The sequence below is a fragment of the Amphiprion ocellaris genome, chromosome 6, assembly GCF_022539595.1.
Source record: "Amphiprion ocellaris isolate individual 3 ecotype Okinawa chromosome 6, ASM2253959v1, whole genome shotgun sequence".
NCBI lineage: Eukaryota > Metazoa > Chordata > Actinopteri > Pomacentridae > Amphiprion > Amphiprion ocellaris.
Genome location: NC_072771.1, coordinates 24305573 through 24330016, shown reverse-complemented (window position 1 = coordinate 24330016; position 24444 = coordinate 24305573). Strand labels below are relative to the sequence as shown.

The 24444-nt window shown below is 38.6% G+C and overlaps 1 protein-coding gene across 3 annotated transcripts; it reads left to right on the top strand.

Moving 5' to 3' along the window:
• Positions 1–1521: 1521 nt before the first annotated feature.
• On the top strand, positions 1522–24404 carry LOC111568309 (apoptosis inducing factor mitochondria associated 3). 3 transcript variants are annotated; one of them, XM_035947998.2, is made up of 21 exons: positions 1522–1991; positions 5938–6128; positions 11557–11734; positions 13674–13783; positions 13865–13974; positions 14078–14122; positions 14210–14306; positions 14426–14538; positions 14999–15085; positions 15250–15341; positions 15436–15566; positions 17656–17771; positions 18021–18092; positions 19599–19662; positions 20702–20778; positions 20870–20987; positions 21096–21194; positions 21381–21456; positions 21598–21702; positions 23015–23035; positions 23167–24404. In XM_035947998.2, exons 2-21 carry the CDS (start codon positions 6098–6100, stop codon positions 23207–23209), a joined length of 1785 nt encoding a protein of 594 aa, XP_035803891.2. In that variant the 5' UTR covers positions 1522–1991; positions 5938–6097; the 3' UTR covers positions 23210–24404. The 3 variants fall into 3 exon arrangements, with proteins under 3 accessions (XP_035803891.2, XP_035803889.2, XP_023125665.2); XM_035947996.2 differs by having other exon boundaries at positions 1524–1991; positions 11521–11734; XM_023269897.3 differs by lacking the exon at positions 23015–23035 and having other exon boundaries at positions 1527–1991; positions 11521–11734.
• Positions 24405–24444: the final 40 nt, after the last annotated feature.

Here is a 24444-nt window from a genome sequence, read left to right as displayed (position 1 = left end):
TAAAAAAAAACACATATTAGGTGAACAAAGCGGCAAAGCAAAGTTGTGAGAATGGATGTTAGTTTAAAACACAGCAGAAACCAAACAACCCTGAAATTAGAGCACTCACAAAAAAGTACCTTAAGATGAGGAGCAATACACAATAAGCAAACACCGTTCTGCATCATGCATGGGTCAGTACACTGAGGAACCCTGAGTGATCCGAACAAGCATGAAAATACCCAACATTCATGGTATTCAGGGCCTGAGAGCCCACTGCAGGAGTGAATAGTTTAACATGAGTTGCATTCCAGTGCTGCAGCTCTTCTGTGTTGAATTTCGTTTCAGGGAGGGACTTGGCACCATCAGCTCCGCTTTAGTCCTTAATGCATTCTGCTGTGGGCTGTGATGAGCTGAATTTGTTAGTCAGGTTTTTTTATGTCACAAGAAAACGCAGAATGACACAAAATAAAATGTTGAGATGAGCTTGGCTCTGCGGTCAGGACGGCCAACTGGCTCGTTTGCTTTACTCACTGTTGAAATGTAATTATCAGTCAGAATAAATCTACCCTAATAACTGCTGGCTTTAATATTTTCTGGCAGGCTGTCGATTTTACATTTTAGCCCATGAATGATTCATTCACTTCTCTTTCCTTCTATAATCTGGGTTTTTGGATGCTGCAGCTCTCCGGCCTCTGGAGCAGAGAGTCCCCTGTAATTCAATTAAACTGAGTGATGTATCAGTGATGTAAGGCGGCGCCCCCTGCACACTGGGAGAGTCTGATCTGTCATCTTGTTGTGCACGTGTGCACCACTGGCTTCCCCTCAAACACGCTTTTACATGTGCTCTGGCGCATGCAGAGAGCAACACAAACACACTGACACTGGAGTGAGTGTGCACATGTCGGCTGTCAGCACCCTGTAGAAACACAACTACACCATGTGGCCACTTTTTAAATCTCATCTGGACTCATTCTGAAAACAGAGCAAAGGTTTCGCTGCTGCATCCTGAATCATCATCCTTTGTCACTGCTGCCATCATCATTTCCATAGAAATGAATCTGCCATTATCAAGTGAATGACCTTGTCCCAGCAGCTGCTTAAAGGGGAGGCACAGTTCCTCCCACAGTGGAAATATCTCAGGGGCTCATTTCTATAAGATTTAGTATACCTTTTTAATCCTTCTCCAACCTACCCCCTCTGACTGACACTGGGATTTACTGCAACAACTGCACTTTCACTCTTTCTCCCTCTGCTGCACACACTGCAAGAAGTGCAGCACACAGTGAGAGCTATTGCAGTGTTTGTATCTGTGTCCTGGTGGTCAGTAGAAACACAAGAAGTGTTACACTGGTAAGTTTTAACAATAGCTGACACCCTTGCAGCAGCAGCAGCAGCAGCACAATGCATGTGCTTAAAGCATGCAGTGCATTAACTGGGCAGTGAGCAGGCAGTGTACAGGGAGGGCAGCAAGTCTTTGATCAGGTTTAACTGGCAAGTCAGGTCTCTGACATGTGAAGGCTGAAAGGGTCTGCACAGAAAAGCAAGCAGCCCCCCCTGGTAGAGAGAGAGGGAGGAGGTGGGGAGAGCAGGGGGAACGGTGAGCATTCATGCTGTGTTAGCATCCCCTCAGCAACTCCATCAATACTGCATACAGCTGAGGAGCTGGCAAAGGTCCTCCGTGCTGCATTTTCAGTCTCGGCCAGCGAAAGAGAGCAACTCCCACGGCGGAGTGTTGCTGCTGGAGGGGGGCTTTCCGAGGGGCAGAGCGCACAAACACACACAGCAACACAGCAATCACACACACTCTGAGTCTGTGCTGCATCAGGGGGCAGCAGAGGAGAGCGCAGGAGGGCACCGAGGGACGCACAGGCTGGGAATACTCCGGAGAAGAGAGCCGATCCCGGGGAGGGACAGCACCGTCAGGACTCTAATATGCTACCGAGCTCCGCAGGGGGAAGCTGAGCTCCGGGGAGTTTGACAGGATCAGTGCACCTGCTCCATGCACACTGGTAAGAGGGTTTATTTCTTATTAAAATCAGGGTGATGTCAGTACTGTTAGTCACTTTTTATTTGTATAATGTTGTGTTTATGTGATGCTGTGGTGTGTGATCAGACTTATTTCTCCAAGTGGGATTTTGCCTGCATTGGTGCACTGTGGTCACACACTGTACTTTTGAGGAAGTTGTTGGCTCTCTGGCACCAGCAGCACTGTGGTGCAGTTTATGAACTCAAATCACAATAAAAAACGAAACAAAACAAAAGACACCAGAGTGTATCAAATCTGCTCACTTCTGCTACACACATGAAGTCATATAATAGTCATATCCACCAATAACAGTAAAATGAGATCTCAAATTATATTATTTAATTCTCATTTTTTCAACAGCTCTCTCTCTCTCTCTCTCTCTCTCTCTCTCTCTCTCTCTGTGTGTGTGTGTGTGTGTGTGTGTGTGTGTGTGTGTGCATGCTGAGAAACTGGTCAACAGCAGATTTGTTATATGGAAGCACAGCTCCCCTGTAGGGGTGTACACCCCTCTGTAGACCTCATTTCTAGTTTTCCGTGACATCATGGAGAGGTTATCGCTCAAAGCAGCAGCAAAATGACCTGATAAACTCACTGGTGCCATTGTTAACCAGCTTCACAGACACACAACATACAGGAGTTGGGCTCAACCTGAAAAGGCGTTAGACATTAAGCCACTCAAAACAGCGCTGAATGACGTTGTAGTCTTTGTTTTCTGGAGCCACGTGGCATTTACAGCATGCACTTTGAATTGCTTCTAAAGCTTAGCTATGACCCCTGTAATCTGGTAGAAATATGGTTCACAATTCAAATATTATATTCCATTTTTGTCCATTTTTTGTTTGATATTTGAAATATACTCAGTCTACAGTCTACTGGAGTCACATTGAGCTGTTGTCACTTCACATTTTCCCTGAAACTCAGCCACAAGCAAATAAATACATATAACACTGCACACAAACTTGGACAAGAATGATGTGAATGAACCTGCTCACAGCGTTTGACTGACTCACACACATTAGAGCTTCTTAATGGGGATTGTTGTAACTGTAATCCACTTTTTTTTCTCTTTTATAGTGAAAGACACGTAGGCAGTGGAGTAAATATAAGTCATTCAAAAGCTCTCTTGGCATTTCAGGGAACATCCTGGTGTAGTTTGGCATCATCTAACTTCAGACAGGACTCCTTCACTCCTGTCTTCTTCTGCTCAATCACAATGACAATCGCAGAAATGCCAAAAAAAAGACCAAAGATGAAAGCTGTCAGTTTCGCCCCACTTGTCAGTTACAGTTAAGGTTTCATTAACAGCCTGGAAAGGGAGCACATTTGCTCAACAGCTGGTTTACGCAATCGCAGGACGATTCCCCGGGCTTATCTTGTATTTCACAAACCAGGAGAACGCGTGGACTGTGAGGGGAAGAGGTGTGGTCAAATATTAAGCGTCGTGAGCTCTTGTTCTTTTATCAGCTGAGGATCAGAGAGCCCTAATCGTTAACTACAGGCTAACCTGTCAGGATACCTGCCAAGCAAGTGTTTGAATAAATCAGAGACCACCAGGTTGGATTGTTAGCAGGTGATTGAGCCACTGAACAGCAGATCTTTCATTTAGGTCCTAGAAAGTACTAGGAAATATCCATTTTATTACTTGATGTTGCAGCATCTGTGCTTCTGATGCTGATGTTTACTGGTCATGATAAAAATGCAGCTCTTTTTTAATGTTAGGTTCATCTGTGTATCACAAAACCATCACTGGTTTGTTGACAGTTGAGTCCAGTTCCCCTTTGTCCATCAAAATTCCTGCATTTCTTTCACTTACATTATAGATCGGCCTCCTGCATTTTGCTAATTCTCCCCTCCAACATTCCAGTAGCAGGTATTACATTTGTAGGGAAGTGAGTGAAACTGACAGCTTGTTTGCAAGCAGGATTATTAGCACTGCTTGGGGACAGGCCCAACAGTGAGTGAGCAGGATCTGCGTCATATGTTGTGAGGACCAAATCTGCTTAACCTACTTTAGTTTTGCACAAAATATCTTGGGTTTGCTGGAACTCCAGTATGGCAGCTCTTTGCCATCCAATTTGTCATTCATCAAATTTTCAGTGGTGACAAATTATTCAAGGGGCAACATGCGAGAGGCAAGTTTCCACATTGCGAGAAGTGATTTGATATGTTGATTTCTGTATTTAGTGAGCTGCACAACATCAAAGACTGGGAACTGAATATAAGGAAATATAAGAGATCTGGATGAACAGTGCAGGAATACAACAAGAGGCTTTTCTGCTTCTCTACGTGAGGGAAATTCTCATTTTCAAGAACCAAAAATCATCGGTTTAAATCATCTTTCGACATTAATTATTGACTTCACATTACTCCCAACAGCAACTTGTTTGGTAAATTATGTCTCAAAGAAACACTGATAAAAGAAGCATTCAGACCTTTTAGTTTGGTAAAAGCACCAAAACAACTATGTAAAACACTCCATTACAAGTAAAAGAGCACTATTCAAAATTTACCTAAATAAAAGTACTGAAATATTGGCAGCAAAGTCTAGATTGCGATGCATAATTATGTGTTTTGCTGTTGTATTTGGTCATTGGAGCTATTTTTTGATGCAAATCAGATAGTTTTATTTCTGTTTTTAACCAAAGGTTTGGGGTACCTGAAAGGGACATTGGATCTAAATAATATAAAGAGAGGATTTATAAGGAAGGAAAGTGGACAAAAAACATCTTTGGACACCTATTTGTGTAGTTCAGTGTTACTGAAATGAAACCATGCGAGAAGTTTGGTGTGAAATGTGGAAATACTGAGATCTAAGACAGAATCAAGAAGCTACAACTGCACACAGTTTTTTGTAAGGGATCACAAGGCAAAAGGGTGAAACTGACAAAGCTTTTTCTAACCTCATGTTTTTTTCCACCTAAAGTCTTATTCTTTACAGTCACTAAAACTATAGCACTTAAATAAAACCAGTGAAGTAAAAAGTTCAACATCTTCCTCTGAGATGTATAAAATGAATAAAGTACAAGTAACCTTTAAATTATACTTAAGTGTAATACTCAAATAAACGTATTTATGTTTTCTTCCAGTGCAAAGAAACAAATAGTTTAGACAGAGCAGTTCAGTCGTAGCTGCAGTGTTGTGTCCAGTTAGAGGAGATCTTTCCATTTCTCATTTGTTCTGTGGAACTTTTTCTAAGCAGCGCTCCATTCAACGCTGCACACTTTTTTTTTTCTGAAGTTCAAGGACATTAAGCTGTGCTCAGAATATCAAGCAGTCCTTTTGCTTGTACCTCAAAAGGATAATTTGGTGATGGATTGCACCATGTTGAGTGATACACCTGCCATCCTGTGTACAGATTCATAGCAGCCAGAGCTCTGTGAGTAACTAGCTACAGTATGTGTGGGTGAAATACCAGAGCTGGCAGAAATGTGAGGGCAATGTGGCAACAAAACAAGGGGGATTTTGAAACTCAAGGGGCCCCTGCTTCCCTTTAAAGCACAATGTGACGAGAAAGTTAATAGGTGTCGGAGTGCTGTTAATATTTAACAGTTTCCCATGCAATATGCATGAACAAAGGTAACAATGTGTGTGGAAATGTTCCTAATTAACACAATTGCTTCCTTTTTACAAGCACTAACATGTTGCATAAACATAAAAGAAGAGGTTCTATTTGCTCTCCTCAGACTAAGCCTTAATGGACGTCCCAGATCATAAAAACATATGGAGAAAAAAGAGAAACAAGTGTTTTGTAAATCTCTGACAGAATTGTGAAAGAAAAAAAATGTAAAACTTAACTTACTCAAAAAGTAAACAAATGAACCGTTGTCTAACAAGACTGATTCAATTCTCAATATTTTCAGATATGTTGACGGTTCATCCTGTTATTAGACTTCATCAGTGTTGTGTGTGCATTGTTGTTGTTCGTGCAGATTATGTGGAGGAGCTGATGTATGCGATGGCCAGCTTGGACCTGCAGGTTCTCATACCTCCAGTTCTGCGTTACTGTTTCCTACCAACCAAGCGGCCCAGTCCGAGGATCTGACCGCGCCTCCCCTCCCTCCCTGGGTGTCCCTCAATCCTGGGCCCACCATGGGAGGATGCTTCTCCAAACCCAAACCAGGTAACACTCACGTTTTCCTCACTCAGGTTTCAATTAACCTGAGTGAGGGTGATTGCTGCTGTTGGTTGACTTCAACTAACTGTTTAGTTAGCTGAAGAAAACCACACTTTTACACTAGTGTCATCTTCAAGAAAAGGACAAAATGAGAGGAACATCTAACATCCTTATTCATTTCAATTCAACAAGTTAGAATGTGAAATTATTGTTGAAAGGGGGTTTAAAAGGTGTTCAAACACACCTATGATAACTTGCTTTTCTGCGGTATTGTTGATATAGACTGCCTGACACTGTAAGGGGTTCATGTTATTTTGTCCACCTCTACATGATGTCTTCCTGCTAGTATTTCTAGTAACACTGAACAAAGTTGATATCTCACAATATTAATAAGGATATTTTTTTATCCACGTATATCACTATGTAAGAATTTCCCTACTTTGTATAAAAAAATTAAAAATGCAAAAAATAGGCAACCAGTATACCACAAATATTGTAAAATAACAGAAAATAATAATTTCAGACTGTATTTTGCATACATATATTTAACTAGATCAGGCATGGGCAAACTACGGCCCCCGGGCCACATACGGCCCTTTGGGCTTTTCAATCCGGCCCGCGAAATAATTTGGTCAATATTAGAATTGACGAAATTACAGTAAAGACTACATTCATTTGGCCTTCTCCTGCAGAACCCGGCGTTTCTGTTGACCCCCACTAGATGGCGCACTCCAGACACAAGTGACCTTTGTTGGTTTATTCTCTCTTCTTCTTCCACTTTACGACTGCATTGAGCTGCTGTAACAAGGAAAAGTCGATAGTGAGTGTCGAGTGTTTCAGAAGGAGTGGACTACTAAATATTTTTTCGCTAAAGTCCGTTCAAAGGCTGTATGTCTTATTTGCAATGAAACCGTTGCGGTTTTTAAAGAATACAATATCAGCCGACACTTTTCCACGAAGCATGCTAACTATGCTAGCAACCAGTCAGCACAAGAACGGACAGCTACGGCTCAGAGGTTAGCAGCCAGTTTACACACTCAGCAAAATACTTTTTTCGACAAACTACGATTCAAGAGTCAAGCACGTTATTGATATATTTATGCATTTCAAAAATCTATAAAAATTCTGTAAAATCACAGATTTGTTTGTTTACAGTGTAGGCTAATTATATCAGTGTTTGCATCATTGATCTGTGTTCCACTTTTATGTATCATGCAGCCAAACTGTTTGAAAATATTACATTAAAAAACTTAATGAGCTCAAATTGTTCATCAAAAAAATGTAACAAGTAGCAAAATTATAGCATTATTGTACAGCATCACATTGCTACCAAAATGTCAGCATATATGTTTGTAGATTAAAATGCTGATCTGTAGCTCTGTGAGTTAAGGGTTTACCTGTGGAGTTGCAGGTTGCTGGTTCAAGACCAGACCCTTCTTAACTTTAGGGGGCAGTGGTGGCGCAATGGTTAAGTCTCTAGACTACTGATCAGAAGGTCAGAGGTTCAAGCCCCGATGCGGCCACTGTTGGGCCCTTGAGCAAGGCCCTTAACCCTTCCTGCTCCAGGGGTGCTGTACCGTGGCTGACCTGTCGCTCTGACTCCCCCAATTGGGGAGATATGCTAAAATCTGAATTTCCTCTCATGGGATTAATAAGGAATAATAAAATAAAAAAATAAAAATAAAAAAAGTGAATGCTGTAAAATAAGGAAATTGCTAAGAGGTTCTGTGTGGTTTGAAAATGTGTCTTTTTTGTACATATTTTCCATATTTTCTACGTGTGGGTGTCTTTAAAGAATCACATTGGTTGTGGTTGTGGGATTGTTGTAAGGATTAGCTAGAGAAACACGTCATGCCATGATCATACAAAAACATACAGTTCTTTTTTTGCGGTGAAAATGAAAAAATGGCTTTGTGAAATATATTTAGAGACAATTTGGTCTATAATTTTGCTAATAATTTTGAAAGCAGCTGCCTCCAAATCCTGTTATGAACATCCTCTCAGCCGCCTCTGTCTGCACTATAGTGGTGTTGTGTGGGAGGAATTGAAAAGCTCTCTGTGGCATCTTTGGTCAAGAGGATTACATACTGAGACAAGAATATCAAAAAATTTACACCATATATGTATATCATGGTGATATATATATATCACCATATATATATATCCATTTCAGTGAGATATGCTCCACTGCATAATTGCATGTGCTAATAACAAACACTGACCTTTCTGTTCAGCTATATGGAGACACAAAAGGTTGAAGATCGAATAATCTGTTCATTGCGTCACGTACAGATAAAGTGAGAAAAACGAGACAGTAGTTGTATGCAAATAATGGAGCAGAGAATGCTGACTGTCAGACCTCTGAACACTAATCAGTCAGAGTCTATCACAGCATCACCTCCAGCTACTAACACTCAGTGACAAATCAAACATCCGTTGAAACAGTTTTCACACAGTGAGAGCTGTTTAAGAGCCTCTTTTTGTTTCACATTAAGGACCCTGAACATAAGCATGAACTAGAATCAGTAGCATTGACTGAACGTTCATATTCACTTCTATCCTGTGACAGCGAAAGCTTGTTTATTTTAAAATCACAGAAACTGCACAATTTATTGCGTAATCGCGTACTGTGTGGGTTTATTATAACTGCTGGAGGAGCTGGTATCAGCACGATAAATAATCCTGACTCCTTTGAAAATTTGGCAAAGCTCACATAAAAGCGAATCATGATCACATCTCACGAGGAAGGGGTTAAAAATATATCCTCAAAAAATGAATTCTCAAACATGATTAACCCCCTCCGCTCTCCACGTCCTTGTTTTGTGGCCAGTATCTGTTATAAAAACACCACTGCTGCCGTTATTCGAAGGTTTCTAAGTGTGGCACATTGTAAGTACACATTGTACTTACTGTACAAGTACTGTGACTAAAAATGGATGCAGCAGTTTGTTGTGCTTCGAATTTGAGAAAGTTGCAGTTGAGAATTTGTAGAACAGGGTCAATAACATCAGTGTTTGCTGACTCATTGTTATAAGGCTGTTATTTACTTTCTGATTATAATTTTAATATAATTTTTCACATTTCAGTCCAGTCTGGTGATAAGGATGAGGAGATGTATTACAAAATCAGTCCAAGTGTCTGCTATCCATTCACACCCCGGGGTTGTTCATTCTGGCCTCTCAGTTTTGCAGCTGTTACTCACTAAATTTGGGGATGTTTTTACAGGTGGACATTTTGCAAAATAGCCTATGGCTTAAGGGGTTAAAGACAATAGTTGCACTTAAAACAATATTTGGCAATGTTATAAAAGATTTTTTAGATAGACTTCAAAAGAAATATAAACTTTATATGAGGCCGTGAAGTGAGGTCACAAAAAGTTACAGAAGCTCCAAGTGGAGCAGAACAGCTGAATCGAGGTATTTATCCATGTACATACACACAGTAGTTGTATCTTAGAAAATTATTAAATGAGGTGTTTATTTTGTTTTGCTAAAGCCAAGAGGATTCCCTTTAGGCAGACTTGTTTAATGCATTTTTTTTAGTATTTGTACAACTTAGACAAGAGAGGTCATTATAGAGCACCTCAGCACTGTATGCTTTATGGACAGTGGTATTTAACCGTATTTACATTATACTTTAAGTTATCCAATTTGATGGCTCAGAAGAATTAGTTTGGACACATGTTTAATATGAATATATTAAACATTAAAAACTCAATTTAAGTCGTCAGGGATCCAGCAACAACAAAAATGCAGGTCCGAGGTCACCTATAGGTTGAAATCAGTCAGTCTTAAAGCATTAGATCAGGAAAGATAGAAGTAATATTCTTAGTTTTCTGCGAAAATATAAAAGTAACCTATTCTGATGCTTGTCTGAAGTGCAAATGAAGACAAATTCCACCCTAAATGTTCAGTAAACGCTGTGTATATGTCTACATTTAAGTGTAAGTGGGAGAAAATTGGCTCCCTGACAAGATGTATGAGGGAGGGAGAGCTTTAAAGACATGGCACGCTGCCTCCTTCATTTGCATAGAAATGTGAAGAGATACAGAAAGCTTAGAATCCTGTGAAATGATACCTAAGGGTCTAAATGTCCCTTCCTTTCTCTCAAGTGTATACAACATCTGTTAAAGCTCTAAATGCTGGAAAAGATCAAATTAAAAGCATTACAGAAAATACTTTGATCTGATTTTAAACCAAATGACTGCTGATCAAATGAAGCTCCAGTGCGGCGATTTCCCATTTAGCCTCAGACATTACAGCTGCATCTGGAGATTCTCTTCAGCGGTGGAAAGCTTTCTCTTTCTTTTCTCTTGCAAATGCACTCACTATTATGATTTTCCATTGATTTTAATTAAGACTTGCTCAGCAGGAGAAAATTCCAGCCAGATTACTTTGTAAGAACCGGATGATCAGCACATTTTTCCAGCCGAACAGATAAAGCCTGCTGCAGTGAAAAGGGAGTTACACAACCATTTTTCTTAATGTTCACAAATATACAGCCAACAGCGGAGCATCACATGCCATCGAAGAAACTTAAAAATATGCAAAAATTGCAGATTAATGTACTCCACTCTGTTATAATCTGTTTTCTTTAATGTTTGTTCAGGAAAGCAGCAAAACTGAAAATATACACAAAATACTTTAAATGAGGTTTTTCCTGCTGGACTTTACATCATTTAAGGCAGCATTTAAAGGCATTGATATCCTTATAGATTTATTGAGAGATGACAGTTTCTCTATTTATTGTTGAGCTGTCACTCTGTTTTTATGCCGTTTTAATGCCATATTTACTGGTAAAACTAATGCAAATAACAACAGTCTTCAAGTATGTTTATCACTGCTCTGCAGGAACACTTTGGTGCTTTGCATGACTGATTTCCTGCTGTTTAGACGACAGGTGTTTTATGTTTTATTAATAGTATTTTTTTTAGATCTGCATTTATATTGAATGTGGAACAAATTAATCAGAGTTACGCATTAGAAGGAAAACCAAAAAAGACAAGAAGAAGGAAAAGAAAAGGAGACAAGGTTGCCCTCACACACTTGTCCCTTCACCTGCTTCCTGCTTTCATTTGTTTCAGTTGTGGAGATGTCGGACTCAATTTGTCCCAAAGTTGCAGACATCTCTCCTTGCTGAAAGGCAAATTACTCTTCCAAAGCAGCAGAGACGAATAGAATTCAAAGATCAGAAACCAGGCATAGAGGAATGATGGTGCAGTCTGCTGGTGATTGGTAGTGTTAATAATCTGCCAATATTACTTAAAGAGATTTCTATTAGAAGCTTGACAGCATCTTTTTACTGATAATATGGTTCGGTCAAATTGCCAAACCTAAGTGATTGCACTGTGTGTGTTCAGTTATGCATTTTCTAAGTGGGACATGTCTGTGTTGCGCAGTTGAAGTTAAAGTGGAACTCTCTCTCCTGGAAAAAGAAAAAGAGGTGGATGGGCTGTCGCCTAATGGCAAAGCGAGTCCCTTTGCTGACTGCAGACCTAATGGGGCTCTGGGACACGGCTCTGACGACGACTCCACGCCGCTCCCCCTCTACCACAAACCACGAGACTACGTGGAGGCCTCCGTGTGTCACGTTAAAGATCTGGAAAACGGACAGTAAGAAAATTAAGAAACTTTTTTCCTTCTCCCACTAAGACATACACACATAGATGCAGAGGTATAAACACAACTGTGTTACAGATGCACAAACATTTATAACTTTTGAGACATATTAGAGAGAAAAGAAGCTCAAAAATCTAGGAAGATTTACATTGAAGGTGCAGTTCATGCAAAAAACACTGTAAAACCAAGTTTTCCCTATTTGGCTCATTGGAGACACATCACTACCAGTGTGTATGATAGCTAATAAGTTATAAGACATCGCAGTACACAAATACAAAAAAGATGCAATAATTTAAAAACAGTGTCAAAAATATATAGAGATCACTGACAGATGTATCTCCAAACTGTAAAATGTCCCACATGCTAAATCAAAGCTAACTAAGTCAACAGCAAGCTGATATGACAATTATGGAATGATGATAAACACTAAAGGCTACAATAAGCGCAGCAACAATGTGCAACATCTGTGTGCAGTTTGCCACCATGCTGGTCGTATCAGACAATGTAAAGCTGCAGCAGCAGAACCCTGATTGTACTGAATGTGTTTTATTTCAAATTAACTCAAGTTTTACCTTGTTAAAGGAAGATTCTGTTTGTTTTTTTCTTTCTTTTGTCAAAAGTTTCATTTTCTAGCTCCAGTGGTCTCTATTCTTTAACAAGAAGGAAAAAAGAGAAAGAAAGTCTTCACTGTACTCTTCTATGGTATATACTACTAGTCAAAAGTTTGAACACATCTTCTCATTCAGTGTTTTTTCTTTATTTTTACTACTTTCTATATTGTAGATACATACTAACAACATCAAAACTATGAAGCAAGATATATGGAATCATGTAGCAAACAAACAATTGTGAAATAACTTTAAATGTTTTCTATTTTAGATTCTTCAAAATAGCCACCCTTTGCTTTATTTATTTATTTAAAAGGATCCCCATTAGCTGATGACAATGGCACCAGATAGTCTTCTTGGGGTCTGAAATGATTACTGCTTTGCACACTTTTGGCATTGTCTGGATGAGCTTCATGAGGTAGTTACCTGAAATGGTTTTCACTTCACAGGTGTTCCTTGTCAAGGTTCAATTTCTTGCCTTCTTAATGGGGTTGGGACCATTAGTTCTGTTGTGCAGCAGTCAGGTTGGTACACAGTTGACAGCCCTATCTGATAACTGTTAGAATCAATATTATGGCAAGAACCAAGCAGTTAAGTAAAGAGAAACGACAGTCCATCATTACTGTAAGAACTGAAGGTCAGTAAGCAGTAATCAAAGCAAAGGGTGGCTATTTTGAAGAATCTAAAATATAAAACATGTTTTGACTAATTTCACACTTTTTTGTTCACTACATAATTCCATATGTGTTCATTCATAGTTTTGATGCCTTCAGTCAGAATCTACAATGTAAATAGTCAGGAAAATAAAGAAAACACATTAAATGAGAAGATGTGTCCAAACTTTTGACTGGTAGTGTGTCATTTCACAATCCAAACCAGATCTGCAACTAAATTTACAGTGTTCTTCTTTGGCCCGTGCTCCATTTCTCCACCAACTGTCATGTAAATCAGCCTGACAGTTTTTGCACAATACTGCTGACAGACAGACAGCACAGAAAACATCACAGTCAGCTCCCTGACTCACAATTTAAAAGAAAGTGACAACAAAATTGAATTAATCCTTCCTTTGCCCATTATTCCACCTCTACTGCAGTTTCATGAATTTTGGTGTGGAAGATCTCGTATTCATGTTGGCAAATGGCATTCATCCAGAAGACATGATGATTTGCATGACTATCATTTTAGTGGATTTGGCTGAACTGCATCTTTACATTAGCTGCAGCTCAGATAACCTGGTTCCCCTGCTAAACCACAGCAAGAATTGTCCTTTGTCTTTTTGTATTATTTACCTGTGCACACCCACCCTTTTGTTTTTGCTTTGACAGGATGCGAGAGGTTGACTTGGGAAGTGGCAGAGCTTTGTTGATCAAAGAACACGGGGAGTTTTCAGCCATGGGCCACAAGTGTCCACACTACGGAGCACCTCTGGTCAAAGGTGAGGGATCTGTTTTTTCAGTTAGATTTTTAATATAGTGCAGGGACAATTTGACCTGTTTGTCCTTTTCTTTCATTTCAGGTGTGCTGTCTAAAGGACATGTGCGCTGTCCATGGCATGGTGCCTGTTTCAACATTGCAACAGGAGACATCGAAGACTTCCCCGGTCTGGACAGCCTGCCTACCTTCCAGGTGACCCTCCCCGCTGGTGCTGTCTCTTAACACATTCCTTGCCTTATCATGTCTCTAAGCACCATCAAAAAGTGTACACATCACTCATGTCTGTTTGCTCCAGGTCAGAGTTGAAAAGGACAAGGTGATCATTCGCGCAAACAAGCAGGTAACAAGAAAAAGAATGTGGAGAATTTGTGCAGGAAAGTAAAGGGGCCACCTGATTGATCCAAGATCTTTCTGCAAACACTTCCAGGCTCTTCAGTCACAGAAAAGGTCAAAGCCCATGGCCCGATGTTCAGCAGTCATTAACTCCAGCTCAGGCTTCAGCCATGTTCTCATCATCGGCTCGGGTTAGTGTGTTATTGTCGCTCTTCTTTTATTTTGACCTGTTTATTTATTTATTTCACAGCTGATCTTTAAATCTCACTGTCAAAGAAATGTCCCTCTTTTTTGGTGAATTGCTCTTCAGGTCCTGCAGGTCTGGTGTGTGCAGAGACTCTGAGACAGGAGGGCTTCACTGACCGCATCGTCATGTGCACCATGGACAGACACCCTCCCTATGACAGGCCTAAACTGAGTAAGGTTTGTACACAGACCCCGGCCACATGCACTGAGACAAAACTCACTTTGCCAAGAAAGTTACATAACTGACTGCAGAGGTGCAGACTTGGTCAGTGGTGCTAAGACCGGAGCTCTTTGGGGAACAGCTGCTCACCTCTCAGCGGCCAAGAAAATGGCTTGTGCAGAAGTAAACAGGAATAAATGAACCACAAAGGATGTTGGGTTACTCTGCCAAGAAAAGCTTAATTAATTAGTTTTCCTCACGATCATAGAAAAATATGAATTTGCTGCACATAAAATGCTAGATTCATCCTTATACTTACAAATTGTAGTTACAAATTTCTGAGTTAAGAATAATTTCCGTTGGGATCTGAAGAGTGTAATCTTAAGAATCTGTATTGCACAAGAGGGAGTGTGACTGTTTTTGGATTGAGGTATTCCTAATGTATTTTTGACTGAGCGCTAACTTGCTAACCCTCAGTCCTTAGACAGCACAGCAGAGCAGCTGAGATTGCGTTCCATGGAGTTCCTGCAGGACCATGACATTGAACTGCTCACTGAGAAAGAGGTGAGGTGGTGACCTGTGAGGTGAAGACTGATCGATAATGGTTAATGACATGCTGAGTAGTGGTAGTAGTTTAATGATATATTACACCAAAAGCAGATTTTGATTCCTTCTTTGAAAATGTGCGTGTCTTTTATGTTTGTTTAAGTCTGCGGAATTTGTTTCAGGTGGTGGCGATAGATGTGAAAACACGATCTGTGACTTTTGAAGATGGCTTGAGGATGGAGTACAGGAAAATCTTCATTGCTACAGGAAGCAAGTAAGGAAACAGTTGTATTTCACCTGATATTAAAGCAGCTGAGATTATAAATGAATAAACTGACATCTGATTGTTTCCATTCACTGCTTGAAAGACCAAAACCGATGAACTACAAGGGCAAAGATGTCACAAATGTGTTTAACATCCGGACGCCTGAGGATGCAAACAGCATAGCAAGGCTAGCCAACAACAAGAATGCTGTGATCGTGGGAACATCATTTGTTGGTGAGAAGAGAAAAAAACACATTTATAAATACAGTCTACTAGCTAGCACTTTTGCCTTGCAGCTAGAAGATCCCCAGTTCACATCCCTGAATTCTTCTTTCTGCATGGAGTTTGCATGTTCTCCCTGTGCATGTGTGGGTTTTCTCCAGGTACTCCGGCTTCCTCCCACAGTCCAAAAATATGCGGAGGTTAATTGATTATTCTCAATTGCATGTGGATGTGAGTGTGATTGTTTGTCTGTGCAGCTCTGTGACAGACTGGAAACCTGTCCAGGTGTCCCCAGCCTTCACTCTAAGTCAGCTGGGATAGACTCCAGCCCCCCTGTAAGGATTAAGCGGTGTATAGTGAAGTGTAAGCTAAGTTACAAATCAAGGCCAGAATTTCTGACCTGACCGCGTTCAAACGTCTAAAAAGTTTTTTTAAAGATCTTCAAAAAAAATCACCAAGAGAAGTCAGCATTCGGAGGGAAGCAGGATTTATTTGTCGACAAAAATCTAGCAGTAATTCTGAGCAGTGATTAACACTCCAAGAAGAACTGAAGATCTTGAGCTGTGCACCATCTTTTATGCTGTGAGCGCTGGTCATTTTTCCACTCCTGTAGGGCATATGATAGGAGTGACGGTTTGACACCATAATACTTTTCTCAATCTATTGGTCAGATCATGACATCAGTTTATCATATTTCACCCTAGATCTCACTTTACAGAATACATGTGCATTAAGTTATCATTAGGTCATCTTTTACAGAGAACATTTCCAGACATGTTCAAACTGTTTGCTCCACATCTCACCCTTATTATTTTGTGATAGATTTAATGCATATTATTCCAATATATGTTAAAACTTAGAATACCCTAAGTTTACACATTATGTTTTGAGTACATATGTTTTACTTCTGGTCCTCAGTCTAATAGCATTTGCCATAATTATATCATCCCTTATTTTTAGCACATCGTACCCAATAAATATTACACTGCAATAGATGATGGTTGGATGAATGATTTGTGCTGATTAAGTTGGGTGACCAGTTATGGAAAATGAAAGCAAACCTTCTATAAAGAAATTCCACTTCCTCCAAAGAGCCTATGTATGAGTAAAACAGTTAAAAAGTAGTAAAATGAAGAATAAAACACATTTATTAAGTGCCTGTACTGGTACTTAAAGCAAAGTGTGAATAATCTTTTAGAGCAGCTCTCAATCGATCATGTGATTAATTACATATATTATCAGCCAATCAGAGACAAGAATTAATCCTGCATCTTCTCCACTGCTTCAAAACTCCTGAACCTAATCCTTCTACTCAGTGATGAATAACTGACATTATTCATTTGTTTTTGTTTTAAAGTGTTTTTATAATATACACTCCAACCACTTTATTAGGTGCGCCTGTGAAATTTAATTCAATCCAATACAACTGTTTTGTAATAAATCCTACTTTTACAAAGTGTCGACTTTTCTCATGTTGACTTTGCAAGTGTAAGAAATGTCCACCTACAGAAACTTGTTTAATGATTAAGTAATATACCATCTTTCAATATTTTTGTATAGCTGCAGTGAATTTTAATCACCACTCGCTATGACCTCAGTAATAAATGTTCAATAAAAATGGAAAATGTAGAAGCTCCATAAAAGGAGAATTTATGGCAGAGCTGCTGTATTTGATTGTGTTACAATTCCCTGGTGTGTCTCTTAAAGTGGTCAGTGATTGTACTTACAAAGACTAAGATGAATAAAGAGAATTTAGAAGAAACAAATAGAAACACAAAACCAAACTACAACATCGGAGAAATTCGTAAAATCACTCCAAAACGCATATCAGAAGTTGGGTGTTCACCTGTGATTCTGTAGCCTTTTATAATATTCTGTGATCTAAGAGAGCTCTCTTTTGGGGGGGTTTATTTTTATTTTATTCTTGCATATGGGGATAAAATTGACAGATTTTTAGTTAAGCCACTCATTAGTCACAAATTTTCTTGTTCTCCACTCTATTACTCAGTGTTTTCCTCTTTTTTTTGTCCACCATCTGTATTGTTCTGCATTGAATACTGTATATGTTAACAGTGCTGTGCTGTGTTTGCTGTGTTGGCAGGAATGGAGGTGGCTGCAGCTCTAACTGACAAGGCCCACTCGGTCTCTGTCATCGGAATCGAGTCCGTCCCCTTTAAAAAAGCTCTCGGGGAGAAAGTAGGGAAAGCCATAATGAAGGTAGAGATGCACTCCTGGGAAATCAAGCTTTTCAGAACATGAAGCACCTCCACAGCACTATCATCAGCATTCTACCCGAGAGGAAACTATTAGTTAAAATGCAAATCATGTTTCTCTGGTCAATACTGCAGCAGGAAGCGCAGCGTAAATCTTCTCATTAGCAGTGATTGATCATGCAGGCATGTGGAAATTCACCTCTGTTGAGGCTGTTTTCATGTAACTACAGTGACTGTTGCTTTGTCTTTGCAGCTCTTCGAGGTGAACAGGGTGAAGTTCTACATGCTGAACGAGGTGTCAGAGATGATTGGCCATCATGGACAGGTATTCAGAAAGTGAGAGAAACAGCATGACATGATGCGCGGTTGCACCTTCCCCTCTCGTTCAGTATGTGGTGAAAGTTAGTTTAAAAACAAGATTATCAGGCAAAACTTAGGATAGTGTCAATTTTAAAACCACTAAAAACTTGGTTTCAAAGTATTATATGGGTCAATATGTAATTGTGGGACTTTTTGTTTCATAGTTGACATTTTTTCTGTTTTCAGGCCTGAAATCAACAGGGCCGCCTATAACCAAACACCACATGGCATTTTTACAGAAAGATTCTTCTAAATATTATATATACAGTCGAGTCAAATTGAAATTGAAAGTTATTTATAAAGATATCGTAGTAAACCTGTTGACATGCCATAAATCCACACTTGACTCACACACTACTTTATATTAAATAACTAAGAAAGTCTAGGAGTCTTGCCAGTCTTTTCTTCAGGAGGAAATGACATCACATGGAGCAGGTCATGTGATCTGGAATTAACACACTTCCTTGAGAGGTGTTTTTGTAATGGGTAACCTAATTAAAAGTGATTTCTCTGACACAGATACAATTTGTTATTTTCCATATCAAATTTGATATATTGCCAGAAAAGAAATACTGGTCATGATTATGTCAACTTAATAAAAAGAACGCAATCAAAACTATTTTTGAAGAAGCTCATTTTATTATTGTTTAGCTGATTAGAAGGTGGTTGTTATTAAATTCTGACTGTTATTTAGTTGACATTTTAGTGATTTCCAGTCATTTTTATTAATAAGTGTTTGTTTCCATGATAAATAATTATGGAATTGGTAAAGACACGATCATAATGAACATAAAAACTTTTTTTTTTTTTTTTTTTTTAACTTTTAATAGAAAATGTATGCAGGATCTTTCCCATGGACTTCAAAAGTCCCTCAATAATATATTGAACCATACACAACATGAACTTACTGAGTGACTACACTTAGATTTGATGAGAAATATCCCACATTTATTTACTTTAACAGTCAAAACACTGGCTTCATCAAGAGTGTGTGAACATGGACAGTCCTGCCAACAGAACCTCAAAAATTATTTAAAGATTCTGATTTAGATGCTTCTTAACTCTTGAGCCTATATTTGAAATCACCCGTTATTACAATGTATTGCAGTATACACTTGACAGTTCACTCTACAGTAAGCAGTATATTAAACCTTCAGATGAGTCAACTTATTTCTATGTGTGGCCGAAGTAAAAGGCAGTTTACATGATACAAACACCACAGTTTGCTTCCATTATTGGAATTTCTGAAGGCACTATATAGTACATAGTATAGTAAACATAATGTAATTTGTAGACAGTTGCAACTAGAAGAAAATTGTGTTTTTACTGTGTATACAACCCCACAAATAAAGAAGTAAAATGAACAATATGTTTTCAGGGCCTTGAAGAATAATCTCCATTTTGTGTGAAAGGCATTAATGTATCAATATAAACACTAATATTTGGACATTTTGTTTTTCCTTTTGCACAGCTGAAAGAAGTTGTACTGAAGAGTGGAAAAGTCCTGCGGGCAGATGTGTGTGTCATTGGAGCAGGTGATTTCAAAAATATATCTTCATTATCTGCTAGTTTGTTAAAATTACTTTAAAATGACATTTAATTACTTTAAAAATGTGTTTCAGGCAGCTTTATGTTTAATTCTCTGAAACCTGACAGGTTTGAAAAGTATCACAAAAACTACAGCATTCATCAAAATCAGGAAGTACAATCAAAACAAGAATAAATATTGGGATTTTCCACTTTCTAATGGTCCTTGAACTAATCGTGTGTGATATATGGGAAAATATACCAAATCTAAAGGTAAAATAATGTTTCATCAAAATCAGTGCTTCGCTAAAGAAATCGCCTAAAAAATCGCCTAAAACAAACATGTTGCTCTGACTAGATGCTGCAAAAATTCTGTTCTCCTCTGCATAGACATGTAGGAAATAGTGATGGAGCTGTGACCAACTGTCACATGACAAAAATTCAGGCACTTTTTGGTTGAACTAGACTGAATTGCAGGCAGCGTTGTTTACACAGAGCAGGTAGGTGACAAGTACGTAACATTAAAATTGAAGTTGTAAAATATCTGTAAGAGATAAAACCATCATTTTTTCAGTACAACACCTGTAGGCACTCCACTTTGCTTTTTTGTAAAAATAAATAGGGAAATTCAACTTTCTTTTCCTTTTTTAACGGCTTCTGGCACTTTAACTATGTCATAGTTATAGGGCCATAAATGGAGAGATGTCCATTTGCCTTACTTTTGTTTTACTCCAGTAAAACAAGTTTAGAAGTTAGGTACTGACACACAACAGCCTATAAGATAATGTTTAGATTGTTGTTGTTACATTGTGTAAAATGTGATTGATGTATGACTGGACATGTTCTGACCAAAAAATCCAAGCAGTATTGATTAAATCTGCACATTTTAGAGCTGTCTTTTCTTCTGGTCATAGTTGTGCTGTTTCCATAGCGGCACAAAACTTTATGTTGCAGTGAAAAATGAGCCCACAGTGAATAAAAATGTGACAGGAAAAAAAAGCACCCAGAAACTTGTTGGGATTCAGAAGGTTGTCTCCCCTCCTACAGGAAGCATTCCTGCAACAAGTTTCCTGAAACAGAGCGGCATCCACTTGGACTCTAAGGGCTTCATCACTGTGAACAAGGTACATTTCAAAGCCAAAAGCTAGTGTGAAAGTGTTTTTTCCCTTTATTTGTTGATTTCTCAATATTTGTTGCATCTAAACTTTCTCCTAGATGATGCAGACAAACGTCGATGGAGTCTTTGCAGGAGGAGATGTGGTGATGTTCCCTTTTCCTCCACGCAACAATAAGAAGGTCAACATCCCTCATTGGCAGATGGCTCATGTACATGGTGAGTGTTATAGCCTGATCCTGACTGCATTTAAAAGGCTGTTACAACCTATTGGGATATACTTAAAACACACATGTAAATGTTTTCTGTTTTCATCCTGGCTGACAGGGAGGGTGGCAGCTCTCAGCATGATGGGCAGAGCCACTGACATCAAAACTGTGCCTTACTTCTGGTCAGCCATGTTTGGGAAGACCATACGCTATGCAGGTAATCGGGCCTGCGTTAGGTTTAGCCTGAGATCTTGTAAATGTTATGAGGCGGACATGCATGAAAGTAGATGAATTGCACTGTGAAGTTTTGTTACTATCCTGCCATCTAGCTGTAAAACTAACAAGCAGCACCCAAGATTAAGATTTACGGCTGAATTGAACTATTTGTTTTCTGTTTGTGGAGGTTATGGTGATGGATTTGATGATGTCATTATACAAGGAGACCTGGATGAACTGCGATTTGTAGCGTTTTATACCAGGTAATGTTTATTTACTTTGCAAACTGGGTCTTCATATGCAATTCTACATATTTGTGAACTTATTTGTAACCTTTATTCTGAGTGTTCATCTGATTTAGTGAAGGTTCGTTGTCATTGTTTTCTCCTCTGGTCCATCTATAGGAGTGAGGAGGTGGTTGCTGTTGCCAGCATGAACTATGATCCTATTGTATCCCGAGTGGCAGAGGTCTTAGGATCCGGAAAGACGATTAAGAAGCGAGATGTGGAGTAAGTCTCCTTCCAAGACTTAAATCTGGTCACGGTTACAATAGCTGTTATGTTCTTTAGGTCCCTCCAGTTTTATGGTGAAGAAAAACATGACAAATGTTATCACTCTGACAGGAAACACAATGAGTCGAGCAGCTTGTGACTTTTATCACATGAAAAGTATTATTCAGGACAAACAAGTTGGCTTATTGTGAAATTACTGCAGAGCGACACCAGCTGTTATTTTACATGCTTAGTTTATGCGGTAAAACTGTATTTGATGAGTTATATAATATTTTCCAGAAAATTGAAATGATTTAGACTGTTTAAAGCTTCACGGGATACATGTTTTGAGGCAGTATAGTAACAAGATACTATAATTTAAGTTTTTAAGTAAAAACCAGCACAATTTTGCAGGAAATTACGATTGTAAGCACAAAACTGCTGATAACACTTCATGTATGTACTTACAGGTGAATATTACGGTAATAGTTGATAACTTCTAATACATTCTAATGTTGTTGTAACAAATATTTTACATTTTTGAAGCATTTAATAGTATTTAATAATTGGTATTAATGTATTTAACATTTTTTTGTCAAGTTTTTAAACTGATTTCTTCAATAAATCAGATGTATAAACAGTAGAGAGATAAAAAAAAAAATAATGCAGTACAAAGTTAATATTTAATTAGACACTTAACCAGGCAGGATTAAAGTTTTTAAAAGAAGTTGTTTTTATATGCATTTAAAACTCACAAAGGGCTTTAAGGTTATTTCTCCAGGAATAATCTCACAGTCAGACCTACAGTGCCTCCTCTGCTCCACAGAAACAGCTGAACCAATGACTCTTTAGCTCAAGGTTCAACTACTACATTTCTTACAAAGTTTTCCAGAGCAGGGCATCAATAAAATATAATACAAATGATTATTAGTACTTAATTTAGTAATGAAACAGTATTAAAAAATATTGCACAAAGTAATACATCCATCCATTTCCTAAACCTGATTTATCCTGCAGAGGGTTGCAGTTCACTGGATGTGCACTGAATCTAAGACTTTATTACTTTTCCTATGTGTTAATTGTAATAATTTTCCCTGTGTTTAGTATTAGTATTATTAATAGTATTATTAGTATTAATACAATGTTATTAGTAACTACTGGATCTGTAACATAAATTGCAGTAATTGTAATAATTGTGATAATATGCTGAAATATTTTGTGATTGGATAGTTTTCTACACATTTTCTCTGTATTTTTGATGTAATGTAACAGCAGTGTTCCTCATGTTCCTCGTGTCTTTCATTTCCATTAATGCACACAAAAATTGAAGGATGTTAGCACGACTTGGCAAGTATGGAAAAATAAGAACTTCTTCTCTTTTCTGTTCACACATAATAACCAATTGTAGGGAACAGCTTAACCTCTGACACATTTGATAGATGTGTATCTGTATGTATCTAATTACTGGATTTTGTGTTGCAGGACTGGAGACATTTCTTGGTTGATTGACAAAGGCTCTCAATAACTCCACAACTGAAGGTCCTAAAGGACAAAGTCCACTGGACACCTCAATACATACACTTATGGTGCTGAGACACTGAGCAGCTAACCCAGTCTCTTCACAAAGACACACACACGACTGTGTCTGTCTGAGACACACATAGCCTAGGACAACACTGCAACTTGCTTTTGTTCCTGAGAGACACTTAAACGTGACCAACGGAGCCATACACGGTCAGAAGACACTGAATCACTGTGTTGGCAGGTCTTTTGTTGATAATGTTGTCGTGTTTCACAACAAAGCAATATTGGATTCAGCCTCTGCGCTGCTGCAAGATGTATCTACCTGTACACTTTTGTTTATAAGAAGCCAGGGATGGGCATTGGCATTTTTTGTACAAATAACATTGTATATAGTTATAATCCTGAATGCACTGTAACAAAATACGAACAAACAATTTCAGCTGAATAACAGACTTGGTTGTGTGTTTGCATACAGACCTTAGATCTGCATGGTATAACTTACTACAATAGGAGTTTTTAAAAAATTAAGCCCCAAAACCAGAGAAATTTCAATGTAGACGCATCAACAGACAAAAGCTGAAATCTGCAACAAAACAAACTGCGTTATGACTTCAGCAGAACCCTGAATGCAACTTTAACTGACTCACTAACACACATGCAGCTTTAATCTGTGATTAATTACAATTGTTAGAATTACCTCTTTGTATCGGTTGCCTTGCTAGTAGAGTGCACAAATGAAATTCTTAGCATACTTTGATCTCACACTAGTGCTTGCACAATAGATTCATGTATTTTCTAACAGAGAGATATAAACTCCTCTAGACGAATGCAGTAGAAGCTTAAGGTTATTTTTGATAGCCGTCACCTCCATGGGGACTGATTATTTGTTACTAACTCAGGGAACTGAGGTTTGTGGCCTGGGCTCATTGGTCCTTTTGCAAGCAGAAATGAATATGTTGCTTTAATATTTCTCTCCCCGGTTATTGTAATTTCACTGGTACTCTCATTTTCATTCAGAAATGCTTGCAATGTGCTTCGGGGTATGATCACATCCTGTTGGGCTGAAGATCCCAAAACACTTGAGCCCTGTCACATAAGTCAACACAGCGATTTAAAACAGCATTGTTCTTCCTACAGAGAAGCCTGAAATGGCATTTTTATAACTAAACTTTGAAATAAAAGTCTTCCAACGGTAATTACTCACTGCTTTACATTTATTTTTTACATGTTACCTGT

Excerpts from the sequence above, each read along its gene's own strand:
- LOC111568309 (XM_035947996.2), top strand. The coding sequence starts at position 6,098 with ATGGGAGGATGCTTCTCCAAACCCAAACCAG. Across the intron at positions 15,086-15,249 it reads AACTGCTCACTGAGAAAGAG|GTGGTGGCGATAGATGTGAA; the intron begins GTGAGGTGGTGA and ends AATTTGTTTCAG. Across the intron at positions 23,036-23,166 it reads ATGTTAGCACGACTTGGCAA|GACTGGAGACATTTCTTGGT; the intron begins GTATGGAAAAAT and ends TTTGTGTTGCAG.